Source organism: Diadema setosum, chromosome 17, assembly GCF_964275005.1.
Source record: "Diadema setosum chromosome 17, eeDiaSeto1, whole genome shotgun sequence".
NCBI classification, from domain to species: Eukaryota; Metazoa; Echinodermata; class Echinoidea; order Diadematoida; family Diadematidae; genus Diadema; species Diadema setosum.
In genome coordinates, this window is record NC_092701.1 from 16,437,846 (window position 1) to 16,450,834 (window position 12,989).

Consider the following 12,989-nt stretch of genomic DNA (forward strand, 5'->3'; position numbering starts at 1 on the left):
TACAGCAAAAACCAAAAACAAAAATCACCTCATTTCTCAACTTTATACGTATTATTTTTGTAGTTCCGCTGTTAACTAACACAATTACGAGTATCCCGCTCCTTTTTCTCCAGTTTTCATGCACTCCATATCCTCTTTCATCTCATCACTCATTTACTTCCGCGCCACACTACAAACCACTTGCGCAAAAGAAAACTCCTTTTCTCAATGTTCCACTCATCTATTCTCTTCATTTCCTTCAAGTTGCTCCGCTCGGAACTAAATTACAGCAAAATCAAAATCCAAACAAAACAAATCCAACAAAAACCTTCCTTTTTCCCACCTTTCCACTCATCTTTTCTCTTCCATCACCTTAAAGTAGTTCCGCTTGGGAGTGGAAAGTTAGGAAAAGGGAGTACGGTGTAATCCTTTACCTTCAAGTTGTAATTTCTGCTCGGAACTGACTGACAGCAAAAGAACACTCATTTTTTTTTTCAACTCCATCCTCTTTCACCTTTCTCATTCCTCCTTATTATTGTCATAAATATGCATTACTGATTCAATCATTTGATGCTCTCAACTCTTAGTTGTTTCTTGAACAAAAATATTCACCATCATAGTTCCAAGGCATGGTATGATCATATACATTTTATTGATATCCAGTGGTATCTGTCACATGTCAGCTTTATATTTCTAGTCACAATTTTAATTTTTGATAATTCAGTATACAACTTTGTAAAGCCCAATGTGTTTCTACTCACTGAAGGAGAAGATGATAGATCCTACATCTATGGAGATGATAGGGCAAAGTACGGTGACAGGATTTGGACCACAGAAACACCCATGTTTTTACAACATACAACACCCTACATGTGCATATATATATATATATTGTCAGCAAAACTTGCACAGAGACATGGCTGATGTTGGGTAGCACCCCTTCAATTAAGCTTTCGGGCCACTTGCCCTTCTTCAGAATCTACAATGACAATAACAACATATAAATGCAATCAACCCCGGTGTAAAATCATACTATATATATATATATATATATATATATATATATATATATATATATATATATATATATATATATATATATATGTACATGTATATATATTGAGTAAATTGTCCACGTGTTGGTGTAATAATAACATCAAAAATAAAACCGAAACCAAGTACATGCTGTAATCACCAACAGTTTATTTCGGCACACAAATTTCCAAGCGATTCCCAAGAACACTTGAGAAAGAGCGTGTGCCAAAATAAACTATACACACACATACACACAATGAATTATGTTTAGTGTGACATTTGTGTGACGTTTGATGCAGGACGTACTGATTTAAATTGTGAATAAGAAGAAAGTCGAGTAATGCACAATGTCAAGACACATTTCATTTATTCTGATATTCACTGAGCATTTTTTATACAATGTACCTATGTTTAAACACTATAAAATACCAATTACATATTTTTCTTCTCTTTCTCTAATACATGTATATCTTATTTTTCAATTTCTAAAATTGCCCCCTTTTCACAAAAATACAAGTGAAGAGAGTGAGTGGCGTAATTCTTTTACTTACCCTGTTGACTGCAACAGCAGTAAATCAGTTTCTTTACAGTGGAAGAAAGTGTTAGCAACCCTTCAAAAGCTCACCGATATGCACTGGTCTTTATAGACTATGTAAAGACACAGAATGCAGATCAAATTGGCTGCTAGACAACATTGCTTTCTGCACAAAAGACCCATCAAGATGAGTACTCATACTTACTGTGGTCCATCAAATAATCATTTACTATTGATTTCTCACTTCAAATGCAGACTAAATTCTAAGCAAAAGAGATTTTCGGTCCAAATTTTGCTTGATGATATGGATAATTACGGTACATTCGTTTCATTTCCATTTGAGAAGAGGGTTGGATAGCCCACTTTAGCTGCCCTAGCTGGTCTTCCATGGGGTCCAGTTGGGTGTAAGGTGGGCCCACTTCATTGGGGTATGCAATCTGCTCTTTGCAATGAACAAAATAAAGCAGGAACTTTTATGTGCTTAATTTGTGACTCTCTAACACACGGGCCCTCCATTTCATGTCTTATCTGAGGGACAGGGTGTTTTGTCTTTTACTAGAGGGGATGATATGATTACACACAACGTTGCTCAGTTTGACTATGGAATCAAACCTGGGGCCCTTGGATCTGGCTGCAGACACTCTACCGACTGAGTCAAATACACCTGACACTGTGATTTTGGGGACCATGAAAGTGTCACGACAACCATTCCACATCGGTAAGAGGAAAGCTCTGAGGTCTTTTATTTCTTGAATAGTGGAAGGGCATTGTCACATTGTAACATGTTGTTCTACTGTAACAGAAGTGGACAAAACAAAACAAAAAACAAACAAGAGATACTATGCCAACCACAATGCCTGTGTACTGATAACATAACTCAACAGTAAAACAGTGCTCATCCAGACTCATATTTCAAAAAGAATTTAAAGTGAAAACATAGGTCTCAGAAGGACTAAAAATTCATCTTCCATCATTTGTAATTTGTTGCACTACATTCAAAGGTCTACCTAAAACTTACCTGGCTGATGCAATTTGCCAGGATGATGAGTTGTTCTATAGTATTATGAAATGAAAAGTGTAGGACAATTTCGATCGTATAGCACATGTACACAACTTTTATTCCAGAAGAGCTCTCCTTGTTCAGCATTGTGGGTAGGTAGAATACCATGTGACGATTGATCATGCCCAAGCAAGCTCCCTGCGAGTCATAGCCAAGAAGATCAGTGAGTATCACTTTTGCCCAATTTGTCAATTATCAATGATTGCAAAAAATTATGTGGTAACAACCATCGGGAATGCCCTGAGACTGTCGCACATGTACTACCGGCAATCTCTTTCGATTAATATTTTACATATTTGTCATTACCCAACTGAAGTCATGGCATTACAGCGCTATTTCACACATTTCTTAGAGGTATGTGTAGATTTTCGAGCAAAACTCAACAGTTCTGCAGGCATATGGGATCTATGTCTTCACTTTGAAGAGTCACAAAGTTATGGGCAGAAAATATATAATTTTTAAATGATAGTAACTAACTTTTCATATGTTACCATGAAGGAGTTTGCCAAAATTCTAGTCAGCACATCTTCACTTCATTCAATGTGCCAGGGTTGAACTTCAGGGAAATTCACAAAAATGATTTGCTCTGAATTATGTTTTCAAAACAAAATTTGGGGCTTGTGGACAACCTGAAGACATTGTCCCTAGGGTGGGGTTAATTAAGAGATACTGTTTGCTGCAAAATTTGTTTCTGGAAAACAAAGTCTGGTGGGCCCATGAGAAATAATCTTGTTACAATACAGCTGCCCATGTATCTTTACAATCATGATATGAAAGTTTCTTCTAAGTGAAAGGTGAGTTTCATTGTCATCAAGAATTACTGGTCTGTAACCTAGATACTCCTCTTATAGAAAACAAAATATGTCTGGGAGATGCAAGATCTCTTGTGAGAGACATTATGACAGACTTCTGGGCCTCATTTAAAGAGATGTTAGGATAGCAACTCTTGCTGGAATGGCAACTTCCCATAGCAACAGACAATCAGAGAGCTGGATTTTTGTCATTATCATGACAACAGCAACTCCAGCAAAAGTTGCTATCATATCAACTTTTTTTTTTTTTTTTTTTTTTTTTAATGAAATGGGGCTCAGGTCTGCAATCCACTGAATACCACTGTGAATGTATCTAACACAATGGAGCATTTTGCTCTTCAAAATGTCAGCAGTAGGTCATAAAGTCCTCCATAATATCAAATATTGCAGTCATAGTTTAATTCAGCTTGTAAGCTACCTGAGCAATACACATCAAGGCTGAAGGCTATTACATGGATGTGATTGTCATGGCAACAGGGGTTCTGTGATGGCTGGCAATGATTAGAATGAAAGAGAAGTCTGTCCAAACACGTGTCCCAATACATCAGGCTCTCGTAAGATTCGAGTCGACCCTACAATGACCTGGATTTAGATGAAAGAACATGGAAAAATTCACAAACACTACATCACCTAAACGTTTATGTGTAACAATTATATGCACCTACGTATTTCCATTCAGGAATTTCCTTGTGTGATGGTGTGTTTGATGTTGGCCCTCCCACACAAATTGTCCTCTGTTTAAAATTTTTTACAGCAACTAATAAACATCCTTTCATCATAATGTTATCTAATGAAATGGTTTGCAAAAATTAATGATTCATCATATGAAACAAAGGAAATGTCAAATTATGCATTTACATGTTAAAAACCAAGATTAGAGTAAACTGCATATACAAAATAGAATTCAGCATTTTAGACATATCTGTATCAAAACAAATAGTAGATTTCCATAGTTTTTATAATCTCAATCAATCAGCTCTAGCATTGAAGCAGGAGAAATCTATGATTTCTAGGATCCAGAAATTTATGTAATTCCCTTTGTCACAAACTTACCTCAGTGTTTGGTGATAGTGATGAGACAGAGTCCTTGATTAGTTTCACCTCAGAGCAAGTGATTCCACCCACCATGAAGACCAGCAGGAGGTTGTGATCACTAGGGCGGGGTTTCCCGACATTCATGAATAATCTGCAATAATGCAATTAAAAGCACAAGGTAATTATACATCATAGCTCAGTCTCCACATAAGACCTGCCTTCCTGCCTTCAAATACAAGTACAAAGTACTCCTGTTGCAAAAACACATTTACAAGAAAATTCCATTACAACAAAGCAAAAATTCAGGTCTCAAAATCATTAACATTTAAAGGTGCATAGTCCCGGTAGTGTAGAGGGCACTGTTGTTGATACTGCTGATCACCGTTAGCACTGATACGAAGATTACCGAAGCTGAGCTGTCATCAAGAGTAAAGTGCGTAGGTGTTGCTAAGTAACGTTGCCTTTGTTGTCTTCTCTGCGCATTGGGCAGTCTGTACATGTAGTAATACCAGGATGCGTGCATATGTGCTTGTTATTATGACATTACAAAAAAAAAGTTTGCTAAAGCTGTCATTCCCCTCAGCCGAATCATGAGCTGAACTGTGATCGGACCACTGACTAGAGTGAGTCGGACTTCTTCGGACTCTGGGAAGTGGGCCACAGTTTAAGAGCTAAAGAGGAGTCGACAGCTTAGGTCTCTTTAGGACACTTGCGCGTGCACCCGCGTACGCATTTGACTAAACCACCGGGACCATGCACCTTTAAGTCTATTGTGCAAACTTTGCTTCAGTATAACGAAATTTTGAAATAGCACAAGAAAACTGATGTTCTAAAAGAATTCACTATAATGGGAGTCACCTGTGATGCAATGAAATAAGTTGTAATTTTCAGCATATGAAAGTAGACATATTGCCTCTTCAAATGACTTCCACTGGTCACTTAATACAATCACTTCGAAGACCATGATTTCTTTCCCATAATAAATCCAAGTTTAGGGCAGAGTGAGTGAATTTTACCATATTCACAAACCCTACGATTTTGTATTCACAGAACACAGTTTCTCTCTTTTATTTCATATGGTCATACATGTACAGTTAAACTCGCCTAAGTCGACATCGCATATGTCGAATAATCGCGCAAGTCGATAATTTTAAAAAGTCCCGATTTTTCCCCATTGACTTACGTGTATTAATTCACTCATAAGTCGAATTTTTTAAGTCGAATACTCGCTTAAGTCGATGAAATTCCAAGAACACTTTCACGGAAAAACCATTGAATTCACTGTGCCTAAGTCGAATAAGATTTTATTGTGTAATAAATCACTGTCAAAATCACGAGACGCCAGTTTTTGTTTACATACAGTATATACCAAAAGAAACTGCGTAAATAAACATTAACGTTTCATTAACGCAAGCGGTTTCACCTGAATCGTTAGTAACGCAAACTAACGATCGGGAAAATTAACGTTTGTAGCAACGATGAGTAACGATCCCTAGCGCAAATTAACGATGTTTCGTTAACATTAACGATAGGTAACGCAAGAACTCACGCGAGATTTTGGTTTTGTAACGAGACCTGGTGAAAGGACGACGTAGTCCCTGCCGAGTGTAGCGATCTATGCCTTATATTTAGCGGAGTCTTTTCGCGAATCGAATCACGATTTCGCGAATGGTTAATTTGCGACCGGGGTCGCCAAAAACGCACGCCGGGCCACCAAAAAAGCAGAATGTTTGCCTTCAGTTTTTGAAATGAAGCGGTAACAATCGGTTCCATAAGATGCTGAATAAATGTCAGATGTTTGCTCTTTTAATTTTGAAAATGAATAACGGTAATATTCGATTCCGTATAATACTAAAATAAATGTCGGATGTTTGCTAACACTTTTGGAATGTCAGAGATTTGATTTTGCGTTCGGAAATGAATAAGGATAAAAAAAAAAAGTATCCGGAAGATGTTGAAATAAATGTCGAATGTTTGCTTTGACGTTCGGATATGAAAAATAATGATATTCAACTCCATACGATGATAAAATAAATGCCGGATGTTTACTTTTACGTTCGAAAGTAAATAACAATTACATTCAGCTCCGGAATATGCTAAAGTAAATGTCGAATTATCCCTTTGACGTTCGGAAATGAATAACAATAATAATCAACTTCGTACGATGATGAAATAAATGTCGGATGTTTACTTTTACGTTCGAAAGTAAATAACATTAACATTCAGCTCCGGAAGATACTAAAGTAAATGTCGAATTATCCCTTTGACGTTCGGAAATGAATAACAATAATAATCAACTTCGTACGATGATGAAATAAATGTCGGATGTTTACTTTTACGTTCGAAAGTAAATAACATTAACATTCAGCTCCGGAAGATGCTAAAGTAAATGTCGAATTATCCCTTTGACGTTCGGAAATGAATAACAATAATAATCAACTTCGTACGACGATGAGATAAATGTCGGGTGTTTGCTTTTACTTTCGAAAGTAAATAGCAATAACATTCGGCTCCAGAAGATGCTAAAATAAATGTCAGATGATTGTTTTTACGTTCGGAAGTGAATAGCAGTAATATTCTTCTCCATACGATGCTAAATAACTGTCGGATGTTTGCTTTTAAATTTCGAAATGAATAACAGTAACATTTAGCTGCGTTTGATGGTTAAGTTAATGTTTGATATTTGCTTTAACGTTCGGAAATGAATAACAATAGTATTCAACTCCGTCCGATGATAAAATGAATGTCTTATGTTTGCTTTTATGTTCGAAAGTAAATAGCAATAACATTCAGCTCCGGAAGATGCTAAAATAAATGTTGAATGTTTGCTTTGGCGTTCGGAAATGAATAACTATGGTATTCAACTCAGTACGATGATGAAATAATTGCCGAAAGTTCGCTTTTACGTTCGAAAGTAAATAGCATGTAACATTCGACTCCTGAAGATGCCAAAATAAATGTCAGATGATTCATTACACTTTCGGAAGTGGACAGCAGTAACATTCGGCTCCTTGCGATCATAAAATAAATGTCGGGTGTTTGCTTTTGAATTTGGAGATCGAATAACGGTAATATTCTGCTCCGTACGATGCTAAAATAAGTAACAGATTGTTTCTTTTACATTTGGAAATGATTAACGGTATCAATCGGCTCATTTAGATGATGAAATTAAAAGCGGATGTTTGCTTTCACGTTCGGAAATGAATAAGGATGATATTCAGCTCCGTAAGATCCTAGCATGAATGTCGGTTGCTTGTTTTTACATTTGAAAATGATTAATGGCAACATTCGGCTCCGGAAGGTGTTAAAATACTTGTAAATGGTGGATGATTGCTTTTACAATCAGAAATAAATAACGGTAACTTTCGGACCGAACGTAGGACCGATTTAGTTTTGCTTCTTTTTTTTTTTTTTCGCGCCACTAAAAAATAAAAATCAATCATTTTGTGGCCACCACAATAAAAGTTAGTGTGGAGCCCTGGCTTGCATCAATGTGGATAAAGTGTCTTGGTGAAGGGCAAATATCGGGCACACCGCTCCAGCTCTCGGCTCCAGAGTAGACAACATACATGTACATTATACATATGTATGTGTGGTGTAACTTTAAGTCGATTTTTTTCGACTTACGTACAAGTCGAAACTCGCCTAAGTCGATGTGTTTTGCTCAGTCCCGAGAAGATCGACTTATGCGAGTTTAACTGTATGTATACATTGATCGGGCAAAACATTTTGACACCACAGACTGTTAAAATTAAGTTTAACAAGATTATCTAATTTAAAATGCAGTTATCACAGTTGCAAGGAGAACACAGTCAAGCTTGACCCAGTAAAATGCTGAATTACATTGGCAAATGAACACCTTGAATATTTTGTGCCCTTCTGGATATCAAAGAGCCCTATGTATAGTGTACAATCTGTGTTCTCAGTCTACCATGAACACAGCTAGTTATTATCACTGGTAGCAGCTACAATTTTTGCTTTTCAAATCAAAAGTTTGTGCAAAGACTTGCTTACACATGATACAGGGGTAATTGCATGTTTGCTTGTTACACTTTCAGCTTATAAATTACATGATGCAAATAAAATTGACGATACTGCAGTAAGTACCCTGTACATGAGCTTGTACTTATTCCCTTTTCACCTTTCATAGTAACCAAGTGAGCACTGACATAGAAACAACGTGTACATAGATGGACAACCCCAACAGAGAGCCTGTAGGGGCTTGATGCTCACCCGAGCTCCAAGATAATTGACCTTGATAAAATTTCCCTGTGGTGCCCGTTGATGGTAAGTGATTATCTGTATTGTATGTAACCCTCTTTATCATTACGTAGCATGCTTTACCTGTAATGGTATTCACACACAATACAATTTACCTGTACTACCAGATGGATAATTGCAATTTGCAGTATTTAATATAAAAGCTTGATGATATTCAGATAGAAAATACTCTTGTTCTAGATAAAAGATGTTCTGAAGGGTTGTAGAGCCCACTAATGTCAAAATCGACCACTAATGTCAAAACAACCACTAATGTCATAACACGTCGACGACAAATGTCATAACAACCACTAATGTCATAACACGTCGACGACAAATGTCATAATAACCACTAATGTCATAACACGTCGACGACAAATGTCATAATGACCACTAATGTCATAACACGTCGACGACAAATGTCAAAATCGGATTAACCACTAATGTCATAACACGTCGACGACAAATGTCAAAATTTCCATTTTTACTGCAAATGTCATAACACGTTGACGACATATGTCAAAATCGGATTAACCACTAATGTCATAACACGTCGACGACAAATGTCAAAATTTCCAAATTTTACTGCAAATGTCATAACGCGTTCGGGAATTCCGTCAAGGGGAGGCGCCTTTACAAAATCAAAGGCTGGCGAGACCCCCCCCCCCCCCATTTTCTTATTTTTATTTCTGTTAACAAAATATAGAGAGAGGGCACCAGAGGGGGATGCGCCCCCTCTCGATCCGCGATTGCGTCAACCGCAAATGTCAAAATTGGGTTAATCACAAATGTCATAACGCGTCACAGGGGCGGATCCAGGAATTCCGTAAAGGGGAGGTGCCTTTACAAACGCAAAGGCCAGCAAAACCCCTCCCCTTTCTTTTTCTTTTTTCTTTCTTTTTTTTTAAACAAAAACAGATACGAGGAGGGGCCGCAGCGCCCCCTCTATATCGGCCACTGCGTCAACCACAAGTCAATGTCAGAACCCATCAATTGCATTACAGAGACGGATCCAGGAATTCCGTAAGGCTGCGTTCACATAGAAGTATACGGTATTCGGTATTCGCTATTCGCTATTCGGTATTCGGGCACCCAGTACACCATCACCCGCACCGTCAACTCACCATCCCATGCAGTGAGGATTTCTTCCTCCTACATCCCAGCAAATCTTATTAACAATTTCTAAACTGCATCAGAATGTCAGTCTACATGCTTATTTTTGCTAAAGGGCAAATCCAGACCAAAATTGTCATTATTTCATAAACGAGAGACGGTATACGCTGCAAGAAAATCGAACAAGCTCGATACCCACTATGCCATACTATACTATGCTATTCGGTACTTTCGAATAGTGCCCTCTCATGTGAACCGGTGTTAGGAAATCCTATCGTTCGATTCAAGCTATTCGCGTGCCCTCGAAAACGAGCCCCGAATACCCGAATAGTATACTTCTATGTGAACGCAGCCTTAAGGGAGGCGCCTTTACAAAGTCAAAGGCTTCCACACCTTCTCCCCATTTTTTTTTCTTTTTATTCATGTTGTTAAAAAAATAGAAGGGGGCACCATAAGGGGATGTGTGCCCTCTCCATCCATGATTGCGTTAACCACAAATGTCAAAACTCATTGCTTGCATTACTGGGGCGGATCCAGGAATTCCGTAAAGGGGAGGCGCCTTTACAAAATTAAAGCTGCCGTACCCCCTTCCCATTTTCCCCTTTTTAGTTTTATTGTTTTAAATGAAAGAGAGAGAGAGAGAGAAGGGGGCACCAGAGAGGATGCACCCCCTTCTCGATCCGCAATTGCGTCAACCACAAATGTCAAAACTCATTGCTTGTAATACAGGGGCGGATCCAGGAATTGCGTAAAGGGGGGGGGGGGCACCTTTACATAATCAAAGCCTGGTGCATCCCCCATCTTTTTGTTATTATTATTGTTGTTTTGAAGGGAAAAAGAAAGGGGGCACCAGAGGGGGATGCGCCCGTCTTGATCCGCGATTACGTCGTTACGAATATATTGTTACGAATCTAGTATCGTTACGAATCTAGTACGTCCTTATCTTTTCCTCGGGCCGGCCATCTTTTCAAGCAATGCTTATAATGGCGGCCCTCTGCATAATCGTTTCTTAACTATAAATGTTATTCTTGTCACTGCTGCATAGACATGCATATTGTATATTATATTTCTTTCATATCGTTGTTTATGCAAGTCAAAAGACTGTGTTAAATTTATTTTATATATTTCATACATGTTCATGATTATGTACTTATATGTATCGTGGTTTATGCAAGTCAAACGACTCTGCGTTGAATTTACTTTGTATACTTCCTGCATCTTCATGATTATGTAACTTATGTATATTGATTTGCAGAAAATAAAGTATCTATCAAACAAAAAACAAAAAACAAATGTCAAAACTCATTGCTTGCATTACAGAGGCGGATCCAGGATTTCCGTAAAGGGGAGGCGCCTTTACAAAATTAAAGCTGCCGCACCCCACCCCCATATTTCCCCTTTTTAGTTTTATTGTTATACCCCCGCCAGGCGGTCAGGCGACCAGGCGGTCGGGCGGTCGGGTGGTCGGGCGGTCGGGCGGTCGGTCGGGCGGTCGGTCCGTTGCAAATCTTGCGTCGCGAACTACTTCCTCAGTTTTCAACCGATTCCCATAAAACTTGGCACAGATGTGTGCCTTGGGTTGTAGATATGCAAGACGTATTTTTTGACAGTACCCAAAAGTACGTTGCCATGGTAACGGCATATTATTGGCAAAAATGGGTACAAATCTTGCGTCGCGAACTCCTCCCACAGTTTTTGATCAATTTTTATGAAATTAGGTACAGATGTTCATCTGAATATGTTAATGTGCATGACACATATTTCCGCAGTGGCAAAAAGTGCGTTGCCATGGTAACGGCATGTTATTGGTAAAATATAGGGCAAAATGCTTCATGGCAAAACTGCTTCATCAGTGTTCTTCCAATTCTCATGGAATTCATATTGAATGTTTGTCTTAGGATATAGGTCAGCATGACACATTTCTTGACAGTGACAAAAAGTATGTTGCCATGGTAACAGCTCACATATTATGAGCAAAAATGATGGAAAATTTTGTGTTGCAAACTGCTTCCTCAGTTTTTGCCCAATTTCCATGAAACTTGGTACAGATGTGTGCCTTTGGTTGTAGATGTGCAAGACGCATTTTTCGACAGTACCCGAAAGTACGTTGCCATGGTAACGGCATATTAATGGCAGAAGATCAAGGAAAGATCTTGCGGATTTAACTACTTCCTCAGTTTTTTGACCAAAGCTTATGAAATGTTGTTTTGACCAAAGCTTATGAAATGTTGTTTGGCGGGGGTATAACCAGTCGCTGTAGCGACATTTCTAGTTTTAACTAAAGAGAGAGAAAGAGAGAGAGGGAGAGGGGGGGGGGGGGGGGGGCACCAGAGGGGGATGCGCGCCCATTCTCGATCCGCGACTGTGTAAACCACAAATGTCAAAACTCATTGCTTGTAATACAGGGGCGGATCCAGGAATTGCGTAAAGGGGGGGGGGGGGGGCACCTTGACTAAAGCGTGGCGCATCCCCCATCTTTTTGTTATTATTTATGTTGTTTTGAAGACGTTTTTCTGTTCATTTATGTTGTTTTTTAAGGGGGGCACCAGAGGGGGGATGCGCCGTCTCGATCCGCGATTGCGTCAACCACAAAATGTCGAAGCTCATTGCTTGCATTACAGGGGCAGATCCAGGAATTCCGTAAAGGGGAGGCGCCTTTAGAAAACTAAAACCTGCCCCACCCCCTATTTTTTTTTATTTCATATGTGTTGATTTTACAACAACAACAACAACAACAACAAAATAGCTACCGCACCCCTATTTTTTTTTTTTATTTCTGTGTTTTAACAAAAAAAAAAAAAAAAAAAGATAGAAAGGGGGCACCAGAGAGGTATGAGTCCCCTCTCGATCCGCGATTTGTCAACCACAAATGTCAAAACTGATTGCTTGCATTACAGGGGCGGGTCCAGGAATTCCGCAAAGACGTCTTTTCAAAATGAAAGGCTGGCGTAACCCCCCACAACTTATTTATTTCTGTTTATTTTTACGGACTTCCTGGACCCGCCGCCGCGGCCCCTGTAATGCAAGCAATGAGTTTTGACATTTGTCGTTGACGCAATCGCGTATCGAGAGGGGGAGCATCCCCCTCTGGTGCCCCCTATCTATTTTGTTGTTGTTGTTAAAACAACAGAAATGAAATAAACAACTAGAAATGTCGCTA

General features: G+C 38.8%; 1 protein-coding gene across 1 annotated transcript in view; it reads right to left on the bottom strand.

Annotated features, from left to right (window-relative positions):
* Positions 1-1,364: 1,364 nt before the first annotated feature.
* Positions 1,365-12,989, bottom strand: part of LOC140241055 (sec1 family domain-containing protein 2-like) — a 31,099-nt gene continuing 19,474 nt past the window's right edge. The window contains exons 13-14 of the mRNA XM_072320827.1: positions 4,475-4,607; positions 1,365-4,003 (exon numbers count right to left, since the gene is read on the bottom strand). Of these exons, the coding sequence (XP_072176928.1) occupies positions 3,923-4,003; positions 4,475-4,607 (214 nt within the window). The 3' untranslated portion in view covers positions 1,365-3,922. The remainder of the gene's footprint in view (positions 4,004-4,474; positions 4,608-12,989) is intronic.